General features: G+C 49.3%; 1 protein-coding gene across 1 annotated transcript in view; it reads right to left on the reverse strand.

Annotated features, from left to right (window-relative positions):
• Positions 1 to 485: 485 nt before the first annotated feature.
• LOC140856273 (small ubiquitin-related modifier 2-like) overlaps positions 486 to 26,641 on the reverse strand; it is a 46,016-nt gene continuing 19,860 nt past the window's right edge. Inside the window, exons 2-3 of the mRNA XM_073253391.1 lie at positions 605 to 746; positions 486 to 548 (exon numbers count right to left, since the gene is read on the reverse strand). Of these exons, the coding sequence (XP_073109492.1) occupies positions 486 to 548; positions 605 to 746 (205 nt within the window). The remainder of the gene's footprint in view (positions 549 to 604; positions 747 to 26,641) is intronic.

Raw genomic sequence — 26,641 nt, forward strand, 5'->3', positions numbered from 1 at the left:
ACACTACATCCGATCCAATTGGCATGGGCTAGAAATAATGCCTAACTAATAATACATGCCTGTATCTATAAATAAAGGTCTAAAAGGGATCTTTAAGATATGTACACACTCTCTCTCATATGCTTTTTCTTATCTGTTCTCTGAGATCTGACTTAAGTGTCAGATGATCTCTATCAGAGCCAACTCCGATCAGAACTTATTTTACAGATCATCTTCCTAAAAAGATGTGCTTGTTTCTTTACTCCAGTCACCTTGATCAAAAGCCAAATTTCAACGGCAACATCAATAAAGCAAATATATTCATGGACAACAGCAAGACAGTGCAAGGATTCCGCATCCCAGAACAAAAGCCTCCAAAATAACTATTTCACATATTGAACTTGTTCATAGCTACTCCACCATATGAAGTCCATTAGATACTACGCTTTCACTTTACAGGGTTCAAGTTACAAGCAAGAACAGAACTAAATTGGTTTCCTTGCACTTCAAAGACCACCCTCAGTTTGGTGCAACATTGCACCAATCTCGTTCCTGTCTTCCACCTCAAGCTGAGAAACGAATCAAAGCAAAAGTTTTAGCAGAGAAAAAGATCAGTGTTCAGTGCAATGGAGATGGTTCGATTACTTAATTCCTCGGGATCTCCTCCCCTCGAAGCCCTCGGCAGGAATTCAATGGAATTGAAATCAAGTGATTGGCGGTCACAGTAGGCACTCGTAAGCTTCCGCAACTGAGTGCTGCGCTTGATCCTGAGGTGGCAGAGCATAGAGCAAAGAAAAAAGAACCATAAGATATTGTATCTTCTCTCTCTTTCTCACCCTCCCAGCGCGCGTCGTGGCCTTTATCGTTGGTCTCCGGCTACCGGACAAGGAGGGATGGAATTGGGAACAAGAATCCCAGGGCCAGTAAAGTATAATTCAATCCATCAACTCGATCAATATTCGTTTCACTATAAATAAATTTAAATTTAGATCAAATAAATTTAGATCATAAATAAATCATCTATTTAATTATTTAATATTTAAATTAAATTTAAATTTTAGATATCTAATCCATTTAATATTCAGATTGAATTAAGTCGAATAATCTATTTAATCTATTTAACCTATTTAATCTGTTTAAAATTTGTTTAACCTATTTTTGATCCATTTAATCTGATCTATTTAATCTATTTAATCTGTTTAAACAATTTAACTTATTTAATCTGTTTAATCTAATTTAATCTATTTAAAAACAGATTAAATGGATCGAATCGGATGACTTGTTTAATAAATAGATTGGATTCAGATTTGAATTTTTGACCCATTTAATAAATAAATTAAGTTTGAGTTGATGATTATTTAATTCGATCTGCATTGATCCGTTCCGTATATAATCTGGTCCGACTCAATTGCAACTCCTAATCCTAACTAAAGGAAGGGATAGAAGGGGAGAGGACTTCAGAGATTCTTTCCACATAAGCCAAGAGAAGGATATATCAACAAATTTTAGCCAACCATGTAACATCATGTGACCACTGAATTCACAATTAAATCTGAATTATGGATGATAATTTTAGTCGATCCATCGTATATCTAATCCAATCTGAATAGGATGGATTTTATCTTATCTGATTAGAATCCTTGATAGATATGTATTCTAAAATAAATATTCGAAGTAGATTTGGATCGAATATTGATAATGATATGCTCCAATTTGAATCTAACCCAACATAATTTTAATATATTTTTTTTCTTTCAAAATTATTGTAATTTTATATTGTTGACATATATTTAATTCAATTTAATCCGGCCAACCTCCTCGTATCTACTCGATCTGATTCAAGGTGGATAGAGAATGGGTATGGATATAAAATTTTTATTTACTGGATGGATACGAATATGGACAAATCCAACCCATATCTGACCCATTGCCGTCCCCCGTCCGAGTTGAAAAAAATAAAAATTTGATGACTTGGTTACACTAACTCGAAGCTTTGGAAGAAATAAGAAATCTTCAAATGGTTTAGGATTTTTAATGTGATTTATCCTGGCTTTTTTGAATATGAATAATAATTTTTATATATGTTGTATATAACCAAGTTTTTGAATAATAGTGTTATAATGTTAAAAGGGATATCTAGTTATGGGATATTTTATAACAATTATAGCGGCTTCTATTTAACACAAAACAAACTGGTTCAAATTTTTAATTAAAATAATCATTATTATAACAACAATGTAATCGAAAATAATAGGAAATAAGGCAAAATAACAGCATTATTTTTCTAATCTTTATAGTATTTCTCATTATTGTACCATTTTCTTTGAGAGGAAATTAATAAGAAATTAAATTAAATTTTGAAAAAGAAGATATTAAAAATAAATTGTAAGGAAGCGGCCGTCACTTGCTTCATTAGAACCATTTTATGCTAAATGATGTATTATAATGGACATTATTTTTCTATTATTATAACATAGTAGATAGGGCTAAAAATTGTTATCACTAAAACATTAAAGCAAACTGTTTTCTTATACAAAACTGATGTAATGATGCTATATTACTTAGATTTCTGGCAAACAATTGGCTTGTCACAACTCGATAAGTTAAGCATTAACAAATAAGGAGGTAAATGTTACGGTGGATTTAACTTTCCACACAATATGGTGTTTGAGAATGCAAGCTATATATGGATGACTACGGTTATAAAGGATGGTTTTGTTAAATAAACAAAGGTACAAATGGGTTTAGTCAAATCGAATCATTGGTGATCTCAATTCGGTTCTTTTGCTCAGATTCTAATATTAGATTCAAATCGAACTTAATATAAAATTATATTAGATCAGATCCATAGCTCAAATTTTTTATTTGGGTCAGGTTGCCTCCATATATAGCTCGATTCCAACTCAAAAAATTAGATCTAAATTAGGTTCAGATCTCATCATGATTAGGATAGAATATCTCTTTGGATATTTAGCATGGTACTTTTTTACCAACAAGATTTTGAAAGTAATTGAAAAGAGTTCTAAAAATTAAGCATTTCCTATGGATTTTACAAATTATTAGATTTAAAAATATTTAAAAGATTGATACAGAGCATGGATAGAATGCTAAGTTAGTCACGGTACATCAATTTATAATCTAAAAGTCAAAAACTTCCGATCCAAGGATGTCACTCAGCTATCTAGTTTGCCATGATATCTTTATGTCATGTGAATAAATCAGATCAAAAAGCTTGGATTGGTAGGATGATGACATCATTTATTTCAAATCAACTGATTGATGATGGATGCCATTATTATATGGGACTAATTTTTAATTGGAACTTTAGAATAATAGACTGTAAATGGTAGACCAGCTTAGCACCACCCCCTTTTAGCTCGCTTGACGGCTATATCAAGATATGGTCACCTCCAGTCGGGTAATAGATCAACAGATCCAAATTAGACCGATATAACAATTGGGTCAAGTTGGGTTAGAACTCAATGAATCTAAATCTGACTTGAAATATGGAATATGCCCAAATTTGGAATCTGGTCCGATCTATGGATCCTTAAATTGGATCTGAATTGTATCTAAAAAAATATCAGATTGGGCCAAATTATAGGTCAATTGAACCTATTTGCAGCTTCATACATAAATTGCTGTAATATCATTAGTCTTCCTATTTCCTCTCTCTTCCTACCAGTTTATGTTCTTATATTTTGGGCAATTGATAGTGGAGTGATGTTGTGGCTGAGCAAGTGGAGGACATGCCATGAGTCTGATAAGCAACGGTTGTCGGTAGGCCTGTGGGCAATGAAGAGGATGGAGAAGATGCGGGGCCTTTGGGGTGGCGGAGAAAAGTAGGTCTAGACGCTAGTGGTGATAGAGACGCCCTTGATGGAGGCGCCAACAGGTCATCATGGACGTCGCTAATGCGCAAGGTCTTGCTAGAAAAGCGGGCAAAGATACTAGCTAAGAGGGGATTTGGGAATGCTAATATGCAGGTCCTGATATTGTGGATTGATGGTGTTGGTGCAAAAATTCGCTTGCGTCGGAGAAGCTGGAGTCGAGGGAGTCGCGGTCACCGTCGAGACCTGCAAAAGAAGTCTAAACCGGAGATGGGGTTGCTCCGGCAAGACCCTCCGACGCTCAAGTCAGTTCTCTGCCTCAACAAGAATGGAGTGCTCGAACGAAAATTTTAGCAGAGTTTCTAGGTAAAAACGAGAGCTTATGGAATAACGTATCTGGAGTTCTCCCTTTTATAGGCGGAGGGGGCAACAAACTGATGGTGATGCCTGTAACCGTCTGGCAGTGGGCCGCCCATGGTCAGGAAAAGTTTGTTGCGGAGAGTAGTGGAGTGGACCCGTGGCTATTACCGGCGCGTGCCACGTGGAGTCTGCCACGAGAAGCGGAGCGGCGTCTGTTGTCGCGACATGTCAGAGGATAGAAGAATCGCGCGGTATCCGTCACAGGAAGTGGAGCAGGGTAGTGGCCATTATTACGGCCTGCCAGGGAGTGATGGAGCCGCGTGGAATCCGTCGCAGGAGGTGGAGCAGGATCGTGGGGTGATGGAGCCGCGTGGAATCTGCCGCAGGGAATGGAGCAGAATCGCGGCCGTTACTGCAACGCGCTAGGGGTTGAAGGTCTGCCGGCTGAAGTTCGGCTGGAGTGTCTGGCGGAGAGAGGTAGTTAGCCATCTGTCCAAGAAGAGCTCGGAATCTGGCTTTCGCAAGAGTTCGGATGGAATCTTCCTTCAGTCACAGCCGGGGGTGGAGTCCGGCTCCCGTAGGGGTCTGGGCGGAGCTCACCGGCAGTTGAAATCGAGGATGAGGTCCGGCTCCCGTGGGAGCCCGAGCGGAGTCTTCCTGCAATTAAAGTCAGGTGCGAAGTCCGGCTCCCGTAGGAGTCCGGACGGAGCTTACCAGCAGTTGAAGTCGGTGAAGGAGCCTGGCTCCCGTAGGACTCCGGGCGAAGTCTTCCTTCAGTTGAAGTTGGTGACAAAGCCCGGCTCCCGTAGGAGTCCGGGCGAAGTCTTCCTGCAGTCGAAGTTGGTGACGGAGCCCGGCTCCCGTAGGAGTCTGGGCAGAGTCTTCCTTCAGTTGAAGTTGGTGACGAGGCCCGGCTCCCGTGGGAGCTCGGGCGGAGTCTTCCTGCAATCAAAGTCAGGTGTGAAGTCCGGCTCCCGTAGGAGTCCGGACGGGGCTTACCAATAGTTGAAGTCGGTGACGGAGCCCGGCTCCCGTAGGAGTCCGGGCGGAGTCTTCCTTCAGTTGAAGTTGGTGACGGAGCCCGGCTCCCGTAGGGGTTCGGGCGAAGTCTTCCTGTAGTTGAAGTTGGTGACAGAGCCCGGCTCCCGTAGGGGTCCGGGCGAAGTCTTCCTGCAGTTGAAGTCGGTGACGGAGCCCGGCTCCCGTAGGGGTCCGGGCGAAGTCTTCCTGCAGTTGAAGTTGGTGACGGAGCCCGGCTCCCGTAGGAGTCCGGGCGGAGTCTTCCTTCAGTTGAAGTTGGTGACGAGGCCCAGCTCCCATGCGAGCCCGGGCGGAGTCTTCCTGCAATTAAAGTTAGGTGCGAAGTCCGGCTCCCGTAGGAGTCCGGACGGGGCTTACCAGCAGTTGAAGTCGGTGACAGAGCCCGGCTCCCGTAGGAGTCCGGACAGAGTCTTCCTTCAATTGAAGTCGGTGACGGAGCCCGGCTCCCGTAGGGGTCCGGACGAAGTCTTCCTGCAGTTGAAGTTGGTGACGGAGCCCGGCTCCCGTAGGAGTCCGGGTGGAGTCTTCCTGTAGTTGAAGTTAGTGACGGAGCCCGGCTCCCGTAGGAGCCCGGGCGGAGTCTTCCTGCAATTGAAGTTGGTGATGGAGTCCGGCTCCCGTAGGAGCCCGGGTGGAGTCTTCCTGCAATCAAAGTCAGGTGCGAAGTCCGGCTCCCGTAGGAGTCCGAAAGGGGCTTACCAGCAGTTGAAGTCGGTGACGGAGCCCGGCTCCTGTAGGGGTCCGGGCGAAGTCTTCTTGCAGTTGAAGTTGGTGACGGAGCCCGGCTCCCGTAGGGGTCCGGGCGAAGTCTTCCTGCAGTTGAAGTTGGTGACGGAGCCCGGCTCCTGTAGGAGTCTGGGCGGAGTCTTCCTTCAGTTGAAGTTGGTGACGAGGCCCGACTCCCGTGGGAGCCCGGGTGGAGTCTTCCTGCAATCAAAGTCAGGTGCGAAGTCCGGCTCCCGTAAGAGTCCGGACGGGGCTTACCAGCAGTTGAAGTCGGTGACGGAGCCCGGCTCCCGTAGGAGTCCTTGCGGAGTCTTCCTTCAGTTGAAGTTGGTGACGGAGCCTGGCTCCCGTAGGGGTCCGGGCGAAGTCTTCCTGCAGTTGAAGTTGGTGACGGAGCCCGGCTTTCGTAGGAGTCCGGGCGGAGTCTTCCTGTAGTTGAAGTTGGTGACGGAGCCCGGCTCTCGTAGGAGCCCGGGTGGAGTCTTCCTGCAATTAAAGTTGGTGACGGAGCCCGGCTCCCGTGGGAGCCCAGGCGGAGTTTCCCTGTAATCAAAGTCAGGTGCGAAGTCCGGCTCCCGTAGGAGTCCGGACGGGGCTTACCAGCAGTTGAAGCCGGTGACGGAGCCCGGCTTTTGTAGGAGTCCGGGCGGAGTCTTCCTTCAGTTGAAGTTGGTGACGGAGCCCGGCTCCCATAGGGGTCCGGGCGAAGTCTTCCTGCAGTTGAAGTTGGTGACGGAGCCCGGCTCCCGTAGGAGTCCGGGCGAAGTCTTCCTGCAGTTGAAGTTGGTGACGGAGCCCGGCTCCCGTAGGAGTCCGAGCGGAGTCTTCCTTCAGTTGAAGTTGGTGACGAGGCCCGGCTCCCGTGGGAGCCCGGGTGGAGTCTTCCTGCAATCAAAGTCAGGTGCGAAGTCCGGCTCCTGTAGGAGTCCGGACGGGGCTTACCAGCAGTTGAAGTCGGTGACGGAGCCCGACTCCCATAGGAGTCCGGGCGGAGTCTTCCTTCAGTTGAAGTTGGTGACGGAGCCCGGCTCCCGTAGGGGTCCAGGCGAAGTCTTCCTGCAGTTGAAGTTGGTGACGGAGCCCGGCTCCCGTAGGAGTCCGGGCAGAGTCTTCCTGCGGTTGAAGTTGGTGACGGAGCCCGGCTCCCGTAGGAGCCCGGGCGGAGTCTTCCCGCAATTGAAGTTGGTGACGGAGCCCGGCTCCCGTGGGAGCCCGGGCGGAGTCTTCCTGCAATTAAAGTCAGGTGCGAAGTCTGGCTTTTGTAGGAGTCCAGACGGGGCTTACCAGCAGTTGAAGTTGGTGACGGAGCCCGACTCCCATAGGAGTCCGGGCGGAGTCTTCCTGCAGTTGAAGTTGGTGACGGAGCCCGGCTCCCGTAGGGGTCCGGGCGAAGTCTTCCTGCAGTTGAAGTTGGTGATGGAGCCCGACTCCCGTAGGAGTCCGGGCGGAGTCTTCCTTCAGTTGAAGTTGGTGACGAGGCCTGGCTCCCGTGGGAGCCCAGACGGAGTCTTCCTGCAATCAAAGTCAGGTGCGAAGTCCGGCTCCCATAGGAGTCCGGACGGGGCTTACCAGCAATTGAAGTCGGTGACGGAGCCCGGCTCCCGTAAGAGTCCGGGCGGAGTCTTCCTTCAGTTGAAGTTGGTGACGGAGCCTGGCTCCCGTAGGGGTCCGATCGAAGTCTTCCTGCAGTTGAAGTTGGTGACGGAGCCCGGCTCCCGTCGGAGTCCGGGCGGAGTCTTCCTGCAGTTGAAGTTGGTGACGGAGCCCGGCTCCCGTAGGAGCCCGGGCAGAGTCTTCCTGCAATTGAAGTTGGTGATAGAGCCCGGCTCCCGTAGGAGCCCGGGCAGTGTCTTCCTTCAATTGAAGTCAGGTGCGAAGTCTGGCTCCCCTAGGCATCCGGACAGGGCTTACCAGCAGTTGAAGTCGGTGACGAAGGCCGGCTCCCGTAGGAGTCCGGGCGGAGTCTTCCTTCAGTTGAAGTTGGTGACGGAGCCCGGCTCCCGTAGGGGTCCGGGCGAAGTCTTCCTGCAGTTGAAGTTGGTGATGGAGCCCGGCTCCCATAGGAGTCCGGGCGGAGTCTTCCTGCAGTTGTAGTTGGTGACGGAGCCCGGCTCCCGTAGGAGCCCGAGCGGAGTCTTTCTGCAATTGAAGTTGGTGACGGAGCCCGGCTCCTGTAGGAGCCCGGGTGGAGTCTTCCTGCAATTAAAGTCAGGTGCAAAGTCTGGCTCCCATAGGAGTCCGGACGGGACTTACCAGCGGTTGAAGTTGGTGACGGAGCCCGGCTCCCGTAGGAGTCCGGACGGAGTCTTCCTTCAGTTGAAGTTGGTGACGGAGCTCGGCTCCCGTAGGAGTCCGGGCGGAGTCTTCCTGCAATTAAAGTTGGTGACGGAGCCCGGCTCCCGTAAGAGTCCGGGCGGAGTCTTCCTTCAGTTGAAGTTGGTGACGGAGCTCGGCTCCCGTAGGGGTTCGGGAGAAGTCTTCCTGTAGTTGAATTTGGTGACGGAGCCCGACTCCCGTTGGAGTCCGGACGGAGTCTTCCTGCAGTTGAAGTTGGTGACGGAGCCCGCAAGGGTCAATCCCGCTGAGAACTTCGGCTGAGGGTATTTTATTCCCAACACCAATCCCCCTACTTTCGAGTTTGAATTTCGAATGAAGGAAGTACAGAGAGATTGGCATAGCCGAAGTTTTTCCCTCGGATCCTGCGCACGATCGCCCCCAGATATTTTGGCATTAAATGTGCGCGTGCTGGAGTCTTTTCGAATCGAGGCGATACGAAGGGACCCCTCAAAATTTTTGCTGGTACACTGGCCCAGGTACGACGTAATAATGGCCCTGCCAACCGTCATCCGCTTTTAGCCGCCTGCCGTGGTGAGTGGGACACGTATCGAGCGCGGGCCGGTGTGGGGAGATTCGCGATCATTATGGCGCTAGATCCCAGGGTCTATTTAAACCCATCCTTCCACCTTTAGGGGCCCTATTCCGCTCCAGAGTTCTATCAGTATCTGCCCTTCCTTCAAGAGCCCTGTTTCTGTTGGCATCTTCTCGAGCCATAGGCGCCCTTCGAGTCATCCCTGTCCTCGCCCCTCTGTATCCCCCAGAGCGATCTAGGTTAGTCCCAGAACCTTCATCTTTCTTCCCGCCACTTAGGGGCCTTTTTTTGCCATTTTTTTTTCTCTGTTGTAGTCCTCTGAATTAGTCTCCTGTGGCCTCTCGTCCTTTGTCCTGTCCGTCTTCTTCGGGATCTTTAGAGTCTTCATTTGAAGTTATTCGAAATGTCTTCCGGCTCTTCCGCTCCCAGCGGTTCCGGGAGTTCTTCCGCCTCAACCCCCCAGGTCCCTCGTTCTGTAGATGAACCCGCATCTGGGGCTGGGCTTCGTCCGGTTTTTGCGCCGGACGCCATTCCGTGCTCCCTGACTCTGGATGAACTCCTTCTGATAAGGGTTCAGTATGGAATTCCTCCAGAGTACGATCTGGAGCTGTCTGACCCCTCTGAACGGGCTAGCACTCCCCCATCCGATCGTTTTTGCCTGTATCAGGAGGCGTTCCGTGCCGGGCTCCGACTTCCGCTTCCATCCTTTGTTGTCGCCCTCTTCCGCTTCTTAGACATCTCTTTGGCTTCTGTTGCTCCGAATTCTTTTAGGTTTTTGATAGGATTTCTCTCCCTTTATCACGTAGTCGAGGTCCGACCGTCCCTCTCTCTGTTTAGGCACTTCTATACCTTCAAGCGTCATCCTTCGGTGAAGGACTGGTGGTATTTCTCTCCTTAGTTCGGCAAGAAGGGGTTGCTGAAAGGTGCCCCCTCTTCAATCCACAACTGGAAGGGGAAATACCTCTTCATCCACTGCCCGACCCTGAGGCTGGGCCTGTCCCCTTGGGGCTCTCTGAGGGATTCTGTCTGCCAAGCCCCCAGCCTGGGGGAGGACGACCTCCAGGCTGCCCGAAAGCTTCTCGCCTATTCCGCTCCTTCCCTTCCCAACCTTTTGAGGGAGCAATTTTTGTTCAACATCGGTCTGAGCCCCCAGGATCCTGCGAGCACTTCATCTTTTTCTTTCTCTTCTTTTTCTTCTTCCTTCTCCATTTTTTTTTTGTGCCACTCCCTTTTCATTCCATTATTGATTTCTGATCTTTCTCCCCTTTCTCTCTTCTCTTTTTTTTTTCTTTTTTTTTTTAAGGAATGAACGTCGAAGTAGCACGGATGCTGCTAGGGGCCTCAAGGCCCACAAAAGAAAGGGTGTCACAGCCTCCGGATCGGCAAAGAGGGCCAGGGTGAAGGAGTCGAGCTTGGCCGCACCCGTCCAGGTGGCTCCAGCGATCGACGTTCCCTCGGACGTCGAACCCACGACCCCCAGGCTTCTTCGAGGAGTCCACCGACTGGGGCTCCCGTTTCGGGGGTCCGCTCCATGGAGGTGCCCGTAGTCGAGAGGGAGAAGAGAAGGAAGTCGGTGGCCCGCAGGGTGAGTAGCCGCCGAACCACCGCTGACGAGTCCCTCTGCTCCGAAGAGGAGCCGAAGAATCCCTTCAATGACAGAGACTTGATCAAGCGGTTGATCGACGGCTGCATCCTGCCTGAAGTTGTCGAGAGGATCGACCACGTCGATCCTGAGCAGTGGGTTTGGGACTCCCTAGGGTCCTTCCTCGAGATAAATAAATCTTCGCTCAACCGGCTATTCGGCCCTTGTTCTGATCCCCTTGTCGCCCTTGCAGATTGAGCACCAGCTCCTCATCAATATCGAGGCGACGAATCGGGCGAGGAGGGATGTCGTCCAGGTGGAGGAGCATTATCGGGCCGAGGTCGCTCGCCTCAAAGAAAAGGCAGCCGAAGTAGTCGTCCTTCAAGAGGCCCTGGAAAGAGAGAAACAAGCCCAGGAGGAGGAGAAGCAGACCTTGGAGGAGACGGTGAGAAAGGCAGAGGCCGAGGTCACCAACTTGGCTGAGCAGATTCCAGTCCTGGTCTCGGAGGCCAGGGTTCTTGCGGTAGAGAAATTCAAGACCTCCGCGGAGATGAGGGACCTGAATGTCCAATTCGGCCAGGAGGCGTTCATCAAGGGATTCGAGCTCTGCCAGGAGAAGGTGGTCAGGAAATTTTCGGAGCTCGACCTCAGCTTCCTGGGTGAGGAGTCTGAAGACAAAGCCGGTCCCTCTTCCGCTACCACTACTACCGTAGCCCCCCTTCTAGGAACGCCAAGCTCTCCAACTCCTGCCCCTGAGGTCTGAGACCTCCGACCTTGTATTTTTATTTTACCATAATTTTTCTTTTCCTTTTTGTCTTCAAGGATCATCCAATCAATAAAGTTGAATTTCTTGTCGTGGATGGCTTCTCCCTCTTTCCTTTTTTCTCCTTGCTTTTCTTTCTGTGATGAGGCGTGTCTTGACATTTTTGCCTCCCGATGGCAGTGCCCTGCTGAAGCACTTCCCCTGCCCCTGGGGATTCCGCTGAAGTCGACGATCCAGCAGCTGAAGAAGAAAATCCTTCACTTGACAAAAAAGTCAAAGAAGATGGAAGGCAAGCTTCGTAGATTGAGAGAGGGTCATTCAGAAGCCACCGTGGAGGCCACCCGCTTTCGGAATCTCCACGTGAAGGGGATCATGGAGTATAGCCGGAAGAAGGCGGACTTCGCGAAGGAGCTTGAGGAATGCAAGAAGAGCGCCAGCGATCGAATTTGGGCTCAAGCTACCAAGATTAGCGTTCTTAGGGTGGAACTGTCGGCTGCGATGGAGAAGATCAGCCAGCTGGGAGGAAGTTCGTCCTGGCTCTTGGCTCGGACCGATGGCGATCGGGAGTGGTCGAAGAAGGTCTCCGACCTTCAGCAGCAGCTTCAGGATGCCAAGGTGAGCTACGACATGCATCAGGCCGGTTGGCGCAGGCAGGTAGAGGAATATAAAGGGAGACTCAGGGTGGCGACCGACGAAGTCGCCCATCTTCAGAGGCAGCTGGCTGACAGGGCTCAGCTAACTTCTGCTCGGGATTCTAATAAACTCCAGTCCCTGAGAGGAACCGTCGAAGGACTTTCTGTCGCCCTTAGGGAAAGGATGGCTGAGCTGCAGTAATTAAAGATTCAGCTGGCATACGAGCAGCAGGTCGTCACGGATGCGGAGGCGAAATCTGAGGTCCTGAGAAAGAGGCATCGAGAGGTGGAGATCGAGAGCCAGCGACTTCGACGGGTGCTCCAGAACACGCTGCTGAAAAGGAGAGAGCTAGAAGAAGAAATTGAGAATCTAAGGCATTCCTGGATGACGGGTGGAGCAGATAATTCTAGGTCGGAAGGAGCAAAGCTTCCTTAGGGCTCTTTTTGTCCTTCTTTCTTTTCATGTATACACTTTCCCTTTTGTTGTTTTGTCCCGCTTTTGTCATTTTGCTTTCTTCCTTTGGCCTTTTGGGCTTTGTGGTGTATATTTCGCAAATGGAATGAAAAGGAGATTTTGTGTTACCTCGTCCGTATATTGTATTAAATTATCATCTGCCGAACTTCTCTTGTCATTCGACTTGTCCGATGTTGACGTCGTTGGGAGGTGCCCAGTTGTCGATACGCTGGTTTGCTTTCCTCGTCGTTCATGGCCGCAGGCTTGAGCTTGGTGGTCCGAACTCCGCGTTACTTTGGAGACATCGCTGTCTTCTTGATCTGTGTCAAGAGCCTTCTTAGAGGCCGAGGGTGTTTGGTAAGAACTTTCCGTCTTTGTTGAGACGAGGTTCCTTAGGTCTTTGGTGTGGTTTGTCCTTCATCTGTTTCCGACATAGCTCGTCACTCTTCCTCTTTAATTTCTCTTCTCTTTTCAGAGTGAGGGCCCTCCCCTCGCTTTTTGCGGGGTTGTGTAGGAGTGCGAAGGTGCCGCTGAGGGGTCTTTCCCCTTCATCCGATCTTGTCGGGCGATCGGGTTTCGTCACCATCAGGACGAGGTTCTCCTCCTGTTCCCAACAGGGCCGCGGGGGCACATAAGGGCCATTGCAAGGATCTCTCCCCCCATCTGATCTAAAAGAATCAGGCCTTTGACTTTGCTCATGTCAGGATGAGGTTCTCCTCCTGTTCCTGACATGGCTGTGGGGGCACATTAGGGCGTTGTAAGGCCTCTCCCCCCATCCGATCTAAAAGAATCGGGCCTTTGACTTTGCTCATGTCAGGACGAGGTCCTCCTCCTATTCCTGACATGGCTGTGGGGGCACGTTAGGGCATTGTAAGGCCTCTCCCCCCATCCGGTCTAAAAGAACCGGACCTTTGACTTTGCTCATGTCAGGACGAGGTCCTCCTCCTGTTCCTGACATGGCTGTGGGGGCACATTAGGGCATTGTAAGGCCTCTCCCCCCATCCGGTCTAAAAAAATCGGACCTTTGACTTTGCTCATGTCAGGATGAGGTTCTCCTCCTGTTCCTGACATGGCTGTGGGGGCACATTAGGGCATTGTAAGGCCTCTCCTCCAATCCGATCTCAAGATAATCGGACTTTCATTTTAGTTATGTTAGGATGAGGTTCTCCTCCCGTTCCTAACATAACTTATTTTTAATTGTTTGAAGGGGTTATACCCAGTCGTGATAAATCCATGTCAAATGGGAGGAGCATGCCAAGTCGAAAGGAATTGAGATTCAAGGCGAAATCGTAAGCGATACATTTACAGGTTTTTTGAGATCCATGGTTGTGGAAGGTCTGCTCCTCCATGAGGCCCTCCGACGATGGAGTCGATGGTCCCGATTGGAGGTCGATCTCCGGGCTGCTCCTCCCTCTTTGGCGGTTCAGGTTGCGGCAGGACCCTGGCCGATCTTCTCTACCCTCAGGCCAGCATCGGATGAACCTGTCGAGTCGACCTCGTCGAATGAGCTCCTCGATCTCATCTCGGAGCTGGATGCATTCCTCCGTGTCGTGGCCGTGGTCGCGGTGGTAGAGACAGAACTTGTTGGGGTTGCACTTTCCAGAGTGTGTGCGCATCCTCTCTGGCCTAGGGAGCTGCTCCCTGACCTCCATCAGTACCTGGGTCTTCGAGGCATTGAGGGGGGCGTAGTTGCGAAACCTTCCCAGTGGAGAACCCCACCGAACCTCGTGATCCGGACTCCTCTGCCTGCATACCCAGGGTGGAGTATGGGCACGCTTGTGCCCAAGAGGAGATCGAGAATGCGGCCGAGCTTCCTCGACCTTTTTTTGACTGCGGGCTTACTCGAGTCTCCCACCTGCCGCTCTCTCGCGGTCTCCTCATCCTTCATTTTGAAGGCTTCTTTCGCTCGGGCGTACCCTTCAACCTGAGCCAATAAATCAGCAAAATCCCTGGGGTACTTCTTCTCCAGGGAGAACAAAAGGTCATTCTTCTGAAGGCCGCCCTTCAGAGCGGCCATTGCGACTGATTGGTCCAAGTTTCGGACCTCCAGTGCCGCGATGTTGAAACGGTTGATGTAGGCCCGAATGGACTCCCCTTTCCTCTGCTTGATATTGATGAGGGACTCCGAACCCTTTCGGGGGCACCGGCTGCTGACAAAATGGGCCACAAATTAGTGGCTCATCTGATCGAAGGAAAAGATGGTATCCGACTTCAGAGCCGAGTACCAGTTTCTCGCCGCTCCCTTCAAGGTGGATGGAAAGGCTCGGCATAGAATGGCATCGGGAGCGCCATGAAGCAGCATCAGCATCTGGAAGGCTTCCAGATGATCAATCGGGTCCGAAGTTCCATCGTAGCTTTCGAACTGGGGGAGCTTGAAGTTTGGCGGAATCGATTCCTGCATGATCATTTGAGAAAAGGGAGGGTCAGTGCAAATATCTTCACCATAAGCGGGGGGAGCATGACGGAGTTCTTCGATCCGCCGGTTCATCTCTTGGAGTCTCCAGTCTAGGAAATCCTCTCGACTTCGAGTCTCGAGGGTCCTCTGGCAGAATGGAGGCAGGGATCTTCCAGGGGTGGGATCTTTCGAGGGTCCTCTCCACCCTCGGGTTCATTTTCTCAAGAAAGACGGCACGGCTGGCCCAAGTGGCCCGCCCCACCGTCGGATTCTGGTGTTCTGGTGACATCCTTTCCAGGCGCACTAATGCCTGCGACTGCTGCTGCTGCTGCATAGCCTGTACAGCTTCAGTGAGGCCTCTGACCTGCTGTGCAAGCAGATCAAACTGCTCCGCACCGACCGCCATCATCGGAGGAGGAGGAGGAGGTTGGGAAACAGGAGGTGAGGTCGGAGCCTGAGATCTGGCCGCGGAGGTCGTGGATCATCGCGTGGATGCCTTGCGGGGAGGCATCGAGCAAGGATCGAGTGGAGAAAGGAGGAGGGGATGCCGAAAGAAATGCCTAGAGGTGGTCCCATTGAGCGCTCCTTTAAGAACAAGGATACTGCGAAGACACAGTCCCTTCCTCTAGCGCCAATCCTGTTGGTGCAAAAATCTGCTTGAGCTGGAGAAGCTGGAGTTGAGGGAGTCGCGGTCACTGTCGGGACCTGCAAAAGAAGTCTAAACTGAAGGTGGGGTTGCTCCGGCAAGACCCTCCGACGCTCAAGTTAGTTCTCTGCCTCAACAAGAATGGAGTGCTCGAACAAAAATTTTAGCAGAGTTTCTAGGTAAAAATGAGAGCTTATGGAATAACGTATCTGGAGTTTCCCCTTTTATAGGTGGAGGGGGCAACAAACTGAGGGTGATGCCTGTAACCGTCTGGCAGTGGGCCACCCATGGTCAGAAAAAGTTTATTGCAGAGAGTAGTGGAGTGGACCCGTAGCTATTACCAGGGCGTGCCACGTGGAGTCTGCCATGAGAAGCGGAGCAACGTCTGTTGTCGTGACGTGCCAGAGGATAGAAGAATCGCGCGGTATCCGTCACAGGAAGTGGAGCAGGGCCGTGGCCATTATTACGGCCTGCCAGGGAGTGATGGAGCCACATGGAATCCATCGCAGGAGGCAGAGCAGGGTCGTGGGGTGATGGAGCCGCATGGAATCTGCCGTAGGAAATGGAGCAGAATCATGACCGTTACTGCAACGCGCCAGGGGTTGAAGGTCTGCCGGCTGAAGTCCGACTGGAGTCTGGCGGAGAGAGGTAGTTAGCCATCTATTCAAGAGGAGCTCGGAATTCGACTTTCGTAAGAGTTCGGATGGAATCTTCCTTCAGTCACAGCCGGGGGTGGAGTCCGGCTCCCGTAGGGGTCTGGGCGGAGCTCACTGGCAGTTGAAATCGAGGATGAGATCCGGTTCCCATGGGAGACCGAGCGGAGTCTTCCTGCAATTAAAGTCAGGGGCGAAGTCTGGCTCCCGTAGGAGTCCGGACGGAGCTGACCAGCAGTTGAAGTCGGTGAAGGAGCCCGGCTCCTGTAGGAGTCCAGGCGGAGTCTTCCTTCAGTTTAAGTTGGTGATGGAGCCCGACTCCCGTAGGAGTCCGGGCGAAGTCTTCCTGCAGTTGAAGTTGGTGACGGAGCCCGGCTCCCGTAGGAGTCCGGGCGGAGTCTTCCTTCAGTTGAAGTTGGTGACGAGGTCCGGCTCCCGTGGGAGCCCGGGCAGAGTCTTCCTGCAATCAAAGTCAGGTGCGAAGTCCGGCTCCCGTAGGAGTCTGGACGGAGCTTACCAGCAGTTGAAGTCGGTGACGGAGCCCGGCTCCCGTAGGAGTCTGGACGGAGTATTCCTTCAATTGAAGTTGATGACGGAGCCCGGCTCCCGTAGGGGTCTGGGCGAAGTCTTTCTGTAGTTGAAGTTGGTGATGGAGCCCGGCTCCCGTAGGGGTCCGGACGAAGTCTTCCTGCAGTTGAAGTTGGTAACGGAGCCCGGCTCCTGTAGGGGTCCGGGTGAAGTCTTCCGGCAGTTGAAGTTGGTGACGGAGCCGGCAGTTGAAGTTGGTGACGGAGCTCGGATCCCGTAGGAGTCCGGGTGGAGTCTTCCTTCAGTTGAAGTTGGTGACAAGGTCCGGCTCCTGTGGGAGCCCGGGTGGAGTCTTCCTGCAATCAAAGTCAGGTGCGAAGTCCGGCTCTCGTAGGAGTCCGGACGGGGCTTACCAGCAGTTGAAGTCGGTGACGGAGCCCGACTCCCGTAGGAGTCCGGGTGGAGTCTTCCTTCAGTTGAAGTTGGTGACGGAGCCCGGCTCCCGTAGGGGTCCGGGCGAAGTCTTCCTGCAGTTGAAGTGGGTGACGGAGCCCGGCTCCCGTAGGAGTCCGGGCGGAGTCTTCCTGCAGTTGAAGTTGGTGACGGAGCCTGGCTCCCATAGGAGCCCGGGCGGAGTCTTCCTGCAATTGAAGTTGGTGACAGAGCCCGGCTCCCGTGGGAGCCCGGGCGGAGTCATCCTGCAATCAAAGTCAGGTGCGAAGTCTGGCTCCCGTAGGAGTCCGGACGGGGCTTACCAGCAGTTGAAGTCGGTGACGGAGCCCAGCTACCGTAGGGGTCCGACCGAAGTCTTCCTGCAGTTGAAGTTGGTGACGGAGCCCAGCTCCCGTAGGAGTCCAGGCGGAGTCTTCCTTCAGTTGAAGTTGGTGACGAGGTCTGACTCCCGTGGGAGCCCGGGCGGAGTCTTCCTGCAATCAAAGTCAGGTGCGAAGTCCGGCTCCCGTAGGAGTCCGGACGGGGCTTACCAGCAGTTGAAGTCGGTGACGGAGCCTAGCTCCTGTAGGAGTTCGGGCAGAGTCTTCCTTCAGTTGAAGTTGGTGACGGAGCCCGGCTCTCGTAGGGGTTCGGGCGAAGTCTTCCTGCAGTTGAAGTTGGTGATGGAGCCCGGCTCCCGTAGGAGTCCGGGCGGAGTCTTCCTGCAGTTGAAGTTGGTGACGGAGCCCGGCTCCTGTAAGAGCCCAGACGGAGTCTTCCTGCAATTGAAGTTGGTGACGGAGCCCGGCTCCAGTGGGAGCCCGGGCGGAGTCTTCCTGCAATCAAAGTCAGGTGCGAAGTCTGGCTCCCGTAGGAGTCCGGACGGGGCTTACCAGCAGTTGAAGTCGGTGACGGAGCCCGGCTCCCGTAGGAGTCCGGGCGGAGTCTTCCTTCAGTTGAAGTTGGTGACGGAGCCCGGCTCCCGTAGGGGTCCGGACGAAGTCTTCCTGCAGTTGAAGTTGGTGACGGAGCCCGGCTCCCATAGGGGTCCGAGCGAAGTCTTCCTGCAGTTGAAGTTGGTGACGGAGCCCGGCTCCCATAGGGGTCCGGGCGAAGTCTTCCTGCAGTTGAAGTTGGTGACAGAGCCCGGCTCCCGTAGGAGTCCGGGCGGAGTCTTTCTTCAGTTGAAGTTGGTGACGAGGTCCGGCTCCCATGGGAGCCCGGGCGGAGTCTTCCTGTAATCAAAGTCAGGTGCGAAGTCTGGCTCCCGTAGGAGTCCGGACGGAGCTTACCAGCAGTTGAAGTCGGTGCCGGAGCCCGGCTCCCGTAGGAGTCCGAGCGGAGTCTTCCTTCAGTTGAAGTTAGTGACGGAGCCCGGCTCCCGTAGGGGTCCGGACGAAGTCTTCCTGCAGTTGAAGTTGGTGACGGAGCCCAGCTCCCGTAGGAGTCCGGGCAGAGTCTTCCTGCAGTTGAAGTTGGTGATAGAGCCTGGCTCCCATAGGAGCCCGGGCGGAGTCTTCCTGCAATTGAAGTTGGTGACGGGGCCCGGCTCCCGTAGGAGCCCGAGTGGAGTCTTCCTACAATTAAAGTCAGGTGTGAAGTCCGGCTCCCGTAGGAGTCCGGACGGGGCTTACCAACAATTGAAGTTAGTGACGGAGCCCGGCTCCCGTAGGAGTCCGGGCGGAGTCTTCCTGCAGTTGAAGTTGATGACGGAGCCGGCTCCCGTAGGGGTCTGGGCGAAGTCTTCCTGTAGTTGAAGTTGGTGACGGAGCCCGGCTCCGTAGGAGTCCAGGCGGAGTCTTCCTTCAGTTGAAGTTGGTGATGAAGCCCGGCTCCTGTGGGAGCCTGGGCGGAGTCTTCTTGCAATCAAAGTCAGGTGCAAAGTCTGGCTCCCGTAGGAGTCTGGACGGGGCTTACCAGCAGTTGAAGTCGGTGACGGAGCCCGGCTCCCGTAGGAGTCCGGGCGGAGTCTTCCTTCAATTGAAGTTGGTGACGGAGCCCGGCTCCCGTAGGGGTCCGAGCGAAGTCTTCCTGCAGTTGAAGTTGGTGACGGAGCCCGGCTCCCGTAGGAGTCCGGGCGGAGTCTTCCTGCAGTTGAAGTTGGTGACGGAGCCCGACTCCCGTAGAAGCCTGGGTGGAGTCTTCCTGCAATTGAAGTTGGTGACGGAGCCCGGCTCCCGTAGGGGCCCGGGCGGAGTCTTTCTGCAATTAAAGTCAGGTGCGAAGTCCGGCTCCCGTAGGAGTCCGGACGAGGCTTACCAGCAGTTGATGTCGGTGACGGAGCCCGGCTCCCGTTGGAGTCCGGGCGGAGTCTTCCTTCAGTTGAAGTTGGTGACGGAGCCCAGCTTCCGTAGGGGTCCGGGCGAAGTCTTCCTGTAGTTGAAGTTAGTGACGGAGCCCGGCTCCTGTAGGAGTCCGGGCGGAGTCTTCCTGCAGTTGAAGTTGGTGATGGAGCCCGGCTCCCGTAGGAGTCCGAGCGAAGTCTTCCTGCAATTGAAGTTAGTGACGGAGCCCGACTCCCGTAGGAGCCCGGGCGGAGTCTTCCTGCAATTAAAGTCTGGTGCGAAGTCCGGCTCCCGTTGGAGTCCGGACGGGGCTTTCCAGCAGTTGAAGTTGGTGACGAAGCCTGGCTCCCGTAGGAGTCCGGCGGAGTCTTCCTTCAGTTGAAGTTGGTGACGGAGCCCGGCTCCCGTAGGAGTCGGGTGGAGTCTTCCTGCAATTAAAGTTGGTGATGGTGCCCAGCTCCCGTAGGAGTCCGGGCGGAGTCTTCCTTCAGTTGAAGTTGGTCGACGGAGCCCGGCTCCCGTAGGGGTCCGGGCAAAGTCTTCCTGCAGTGAAGTTGGTGACGGAGCCCGGCTCCCGTAGGAGTTCGGGCGGAGTCTTCCTGCAGTTGAAGTTGGTGACGGAGCCCGCAAGGGTCAATCCCGCTGAGAATTTTGGCTGAGGGTATTTTATACCCAACTGATGGTATTAGAGAGCAGTTACATGACTTATCAGATTGTTTGGCTTGAAACAGTGGCCTATTCAAACCTAGATGGATGTCAGCAAGATTTGTATTTGAGAGAGTTTCTTCCCAAGCTATAGAGATTCTCGAGCTGCTGCTGATTGCGATGACCCTAAGGAGTAGGGACATCTAGGACTCCCCCCTCACTCATATAGCGCCCCGCAAGATGTTCATCTCCTGGGAACCCCCACCCCTGATCTTTCTCAAGGCCAACTTTGATGGCAATGTGATTGATGGACATGATGGTGCTGGCTTCATGATCAGGGGCCCAGACTCTAGATTTATTGCTGCGGGCGGATGCCACCTCTTTGAGACTACTGTTCCAGTTACTGAGCTGCGAGACTGTAGCTCCGAGCTGATCGATTAGTGGTGGAGGAAAACTCGACCACAGTGGTTAGTTGGATTCGGAGGTGGGAGAGGAGTACAGCATCCAACCCACTTCCCTGTGACATCTGGCATGTGCTAGCAGAGTGCGTCTCCGTTGACATTAGACATGTATTTTGGAAGGCGAACAGTGCCGCCGATTGGGTAATGAGCGATGTTGCCAACCATTCGGATGCTGACACATGATCCAATGTATTTGTTTTGCCGATGTATTTTCATAATATCTTTTTTTCTATTTTTTTGAATTGTACGAATAATCCATCCTTACAAAGAAAAATAAAAAATAAAATATATGGTTACTAGTAATTTAGTGTTTTTAGTTACCAAAAAATAGTAATTGTTGCTACAAGGCTCCGGAGGTGAGGTCGATAATGAAACTGAGCTAGAGAGCTGAGAGTTGTGCCAACGTGAACTGCTAGCAAAACCTATAAAAGAATTTCCAAAATGTGCCCTCTGATTTAGGACCCTCCGATACTTAAATCAGCCGGAGCCTTGAAAACAAGTAGTGGAAATAGAAAAGTAGAAAGTAAGAAGTGAGAGTTTGTGAGTGAAGAAAAGTAGAATGAACTCTAAGTGAAGAGAACTCTGATTTCTCAGTAAGAATCTTAGCAGAGTTTTATCTTTGTGAGTTCAGACTTAGCTTGAATTTATCCTCTAAAGAGCACCTTGTCCCCCTTTTATAGAAGGAGCTTGCTTAGGCTTTAAGAAAAAGTTGTTTAGGCCGTTAAAGATCTATTAGGCTATTAGACTATTAAAGATATGTTAGGCCGTTAAGTTATTGTAACAGAATAGGCAGCTATGCAGAGGTCATGGGGCAGCTGCCCACATAATAGATGAGCTGAAATACAGCTGAAAGACAGTTACTACTAAGCTGGATGACAGCTATTAGATAACCATCCATAAATATGGTGGTACATCAGTAAAAGATTGATGTGAGATAATTGACATCAGTAACTATCTGAACTCGACATCATGCCTTGACGTCGATAATCAGGTCGTCGATAATCGAAGTAAGATGAAGGAGATCGAAAAAAAATCGAGGTGGATATTCCGCTTACTAGCAGTTCTGGATTGGGCCGATTAGTAGATAATACTAGGGAAATAGGTCAGTCTTGGGCCGATGTTTTCTGATATTATCATGTGTCAGAGGTTAGCATTCTGATGATCTTAGCCTCTTGATGAGATCAACCATCTGATGAGCTCGACCTCCTGATGAGATCGACAGTCAAGGCTCACATCGGTATTCTTATCAACTCGAGAGCTCCTGAGCATGAGCTCGAGGACATTGGCTGACGTGATAAGATCTCACAATATTTGCCCCCCACTTCCGAGTCCAAAGAGGTCACTTCAGATGAAAGAGTAGTTCAAGAAAAAAGTTCTCAGCTTGTTTGACGTAACGAATCCATACCATTTGATTCTTCAAATGAACCACTGCATCCTTCCACTTGAGCTCGGAGTGGGCAGATCGGATCTCCTATATATTTGATAGGATTTCAATCTTTGATGCCTCATTTTCTACCCTTTCAAGGGCATGTTATTTGAGAATTTAAGCCAGAACTTGTCGAATTGATATTTTGAGAGTTTTAACATTTTTTGATGAGATTTAATCTGAAGACTGGATATCTTACTTTTGATTTTGGTCCAATCGAGACTTCAAATTTTTGTGAGGTCCAATCCAGAGATCTGATATCTCACTTTTGATCTGGATCCTTTTGGAACTTTGGTCTAATCGAAACTACAGATTCTTGTGAGGTCCAATCTGAAGATCAGATATCTCACTTTTGATCTTGATCCTTTCAGGACTTTGGTCCAATTGAGACTTAAGCTCGATCTAGAGATCGACTTTTTGGTCCTTAAGTGGATTTAGCCCATTCGGGACTCTAAACTAATTCAAAGATCAAAATTTTGATCCATCGAGACTTATCTCGATTTGGAGATCAAATTTTTGATCCTCTCGAGATTTATCTCAATCTAGAGATCGATATTTTGATCCTTAGGGTGACTTGGTCCATTCGGGGCTTTAAACCGATTCGAAGATCAGATTTTTGATCCATCGGGACTTATCTTGATTCGGAGATCGAGTTTTTAGTCCTCTCGAGATTTAGCTCGATCCGAAGATCAATATTTTGGTCCTCAAGGAGACTTGGTCCATTCAAGGCTTTAAACTGATTTAGAGATCAAATTTTTGATCCATTAAGACTTATCTCGATCTAGAGATCGGTATTTTGGTCCTTAGAGGGACTTGGCCCATTTGGAGCTTTAAACCGATTCAGAGATCGAATTTTTGATCCATCAAGACTTATCTCGATCCAAAGATCGAGTTTTTGACGATCTCGACCTCCTAATGAGGTTAGCTTTATGATAATCTCGACCTTCTAATAAGATTGGCTTCCTGATAAGCTCGACTTTCTGATGAGCTCAGTCTCCTGATGAGATCGACCTTCTGATGAGCTTGGCCTTCTCATGATCTCGACCTCCTGATGAGGTTAGTTTTCTGATGATTTCAACCTCCTAATGAGGATAGCTTTTCGATGAGCTCGCTTTCTTATGAGTCCTTCTGATGAGCTCCGCTTTTTGATGAGGTCGGCCTCCTGATGAGATCGACCTTTCATTCTGCTTGGTTCTTTAGGTGAATCGCTGCATCCCTTCGGATAAATTTTTAGTATAGATTGCTAATGTATATTTGCCAATCACTTCTATCTCAAATCCTATTAAGAATTTTTAGGTGACCATGGATAGTGTCAAGCTCAGCTTCCTCCACTTCGAATCCTGCTAAGAATCATTTCGGATCTCGTAGATGATTTTTGGACGACCTTGGATGCTATCGAGATTAGTTTCTTCCACCTCGGATCTTATCAAGATGATCTCAGATCTTGTTGAGAATTTTTTTTTTAAATATATGCGCACGTGTGTGCGCGCGCGCGCGCGCGCACACACACACACACACACACACACACACATATATATATATATATATATATATATGTATATGTATATGTATATATTGGTCTGTCTGACCTCACATAGTCCGATCTGGGTTTAACTGTCCTATATAGAACTTAGATAATTATAAGTTTAATAAACTATTGCGGTCAAAAGGTTAGATGGCTTGAGTGATTGGGTTAACTCTATTTTTATGTACATGAGGTATTGTCCGTTTTGGCTCATGACCATCTTTGGGCTTCAGTGGGTCTTAAGCTTCAGTGAGCCTCGATCATTTAAAGCTCTATGATTTTATTCTTTATGGGAGAGAGAAAGTTTCAATGCGTATAAGCTATGTCCTCTCTTAACTCACAACTGATGTGAAACTAAAGATCTCGTCTCTTTACAATATGAACATTATTTGACCTCAGTTGGGTCAATCATGAAGCCTATGTAGCTTAATATAATAAGTAAACTTCAAAATATTAAAAATAATATGATTTTAAGAATTAAATTAATTAATTAAGAATAAATTAATCTTAATAAATTGAATGTAATAGAAGTTTAAGAAATACCTCTGTCCGATGTCGTTATGGGCAAATTGGGTCTCACATATATCAGATGAGTTTTATTTGAGATGTTTCATCTTCTTCTCTTTTAAGGGTATATTCTCCTAATATTAGGGATGGCAATAGTAGGGTTTGGGTAGGATATTGTATTATCCATCCCCAAATCTGAACTTAATATTCTATACTCAAATCCTATCCGATATCCGATCGGATAAGAAAAGAGATACCCATCCCCATACTCAATGGGTTCGAAGATATCCACGGGTAATCTATTTTTTCATACTCAACCCATACCCACCCCATATGTTGGATTTTTTATGGTTTCATGCATGCATGATTTTACAAAAAAAGTACATAATGGAATTTTAAAAATTTTTAGATTAAATCTAATTTAATCTAAGCATGCATAAGATCATATCTTCAAACCATAATCAGAATCATCATATGTGAGATAAGATTCAAATACGGAAATCAAATAGAAAAAAAAAATTTAAAACATACCTAGACATGGATCAATCTTCAACATGAACAGATGATCATGGATGTCTTCGAAGGTCCCTTGTAGTCGCACAAGCATCCGACCTCTACGGATATCCACACGAGACTCTAATCTGATCAGAAGCCTTTTGATCTCACCGGAGTGCTAGTTCCCTTGCAGAGATCGCATCTTGATGATTGAAAATCTTTTTTTCTCCTAAGACACTCTTAGAGAACAAAAAGATGTAGGAGGATCCTGATCTCTATGCTAGAGATCATGAGAAAAATCCTTTCTTCTCTTTTCTTCCTAAAATCTATACATCAAATCTCTGTAATAGAGATGTAAGGTTGTTGTAAGAAAGAAGAGATCATAAACTACTCACATCATGCCCAACCCATGCACGTCGTCCCTCTCTTTTTCTCTCTTGGTTTTCCATGGTAAACATCTGATTTTGGGCATCTAAAACCTGCTGGTAATCACTTGTTTGCCATCCCATATGCAGCCCTTTAAATAGGCGATGCATGAAGTCAAATTAGATTAGAAGATAGAGTCGTTGAAACCTTGGACTCTAGCAATATTTGGACGCCACTTATAACCAATCTCACACCCATGTTTCTCATGGGAATAAGGGGATTTTAAGGCCTTCTTACATGGTAAAAAAGGAGTAAATATGGCATGGAAACTAGGTGGGGGTTGGACATATGTGGCGCACAAATTCTAAGTGGCGTGGGACTCCTATGGTGCATGGGAGAAGGAAGTTTAATCTTCATGGGACTCTTCATTTAAATTGCTATTTTAAATTTAATTAAAATATCAATTAATCTTAATCATATTAAGATCAAATTAGACTCAAATAAATAAAAATTCAACTCTAATTTGAAGTCTAATTAATTTATATTAGATGTCTCCTAATTAGAGGAGGAGTCCTAGTCCAATTGAACTCTTTCTTAGTGCTTGAGTCAAACTTAATTTTAATCCTAATCCCATTAGAATTTGGTGCAGTATGAAAATAAAGATTTTTAGTCTAATTAGGAATACATATATCCTAGTCTAATTAGAAATTGGATAAAATCTAAATCCTAATTCAACTGGGGCTAATCATCCAATCTTTTGGGTTATCCTATAACCCTATGAGGTTGATCAAATCAAATCCAAAATGAGTCAAATTAAATTCAATCAAATTAGACTTAATACAAGCCCTATTGCTCAATTAAATTAAGCCAATTAGTAATCCTATTGTTAATTAATCCTTCTATAACTCACTAACTCTTTAGTAAGTTACATAATGTAATATTTGTATTGGATCAATTATCAATCAAATTGATAATCAAATTCTGTTACGATTAATAATCGTAGTTCAACCATTTGATCAGTCAAAAGTCTCTTTTATGTATTGTTGGTGCAAAAATCCACCGACGTCGGAGAAGCTGGAGTCAAGGGAGCCGCGGTCACCGTCGGGACCTGTAAAGGAAGTCTAAACCGGAGTTGGGGGTACTCCGGCAAGACCCTCCGATGCTCAAGTCAGTTCTCTGCCTCAACAAGAATGGAGTGCTCAAACAAAAATTTTAGCAGAGTTTTGAGATAGAAATTAGAGCTTAGAGAATAACGTATCTGGGGTCCCCTTTTTATAGGCGGAGGGTGCAAAAGACTGATAGCGACATTTGTAACTGTCTAGTTGTGGGCTGTTCGAGGCCAGGAGGAGTTTGTTATGAAGAGTAGTGGAGTAGAATCGTGGCCATCACCGTGACCTGCCACGTGGAGTCTATTGCGGGGAGTGGAGCGGCGTCCATTGTCGTGACTTGCCAGAGAGTGGAGGAGCCGCACGATATCCGTCACAGAAAATGGAGCAGAGTCGTGGCCATTACTGTAGCCTGCCAGGGAGTGATGGAGCTGTGCGAAATCCATCGTAGGAAGTGGAGCAGAGTCATGGCCATTACTGTGACCTGCCAGGGGGTCCAAGCCTGTCGGTCGAAGTTCAGTTGAGGTGCCTGGTGGAGAGAGGTAGCTATCCATCTGAGAGAAGCTCGGATGTTGCAAATCCTGTTGGGTGCCTTGGGCATTAAGGCTGCAGGCGAGGACCACTTGCCGTAGGAGCTCAGTCAGAGGCTTTCCGCAGATGCAATCTGGTTTTGCACAGAATTCGGAAGAGGGTCGACCGACGGTGGATGTCAGATGGCACTGGAGAGGTTCATCTGCTGGAGGGGTCCAGCTGCTGGATTTCGTGAACCCAAAATTTATCCGCTATAGAAGTTCGGCTGGAGTCCGATCTCCGTAGAAGCCCGGATGGGGATCATTTATCGAGAAATCTCAGTCGAGGCCTGTCTGCAATAGAAATCCGAAAGAAATTCGCCACAATGGAAGCTCGGGTGAAGGCTTACAGTGGGAATCCGGTAC

The sequence above is a fragment of the Elaeis guineensis genome, chromosome 1 (genome assembly GCF_000442705.2).
Source record: "Elaeis guineensis isolate ETL-2024a chromosome 1, EG11, whole genome shotgun sequence".
Classification (NCBI taxonomy): domain Eukaryota; kingdom Viridiplantae; phylum Streptophyta; class Magnoliopsida; order Arecales; family Arecaceae; genus Elaeis; species Elaeis guineensis.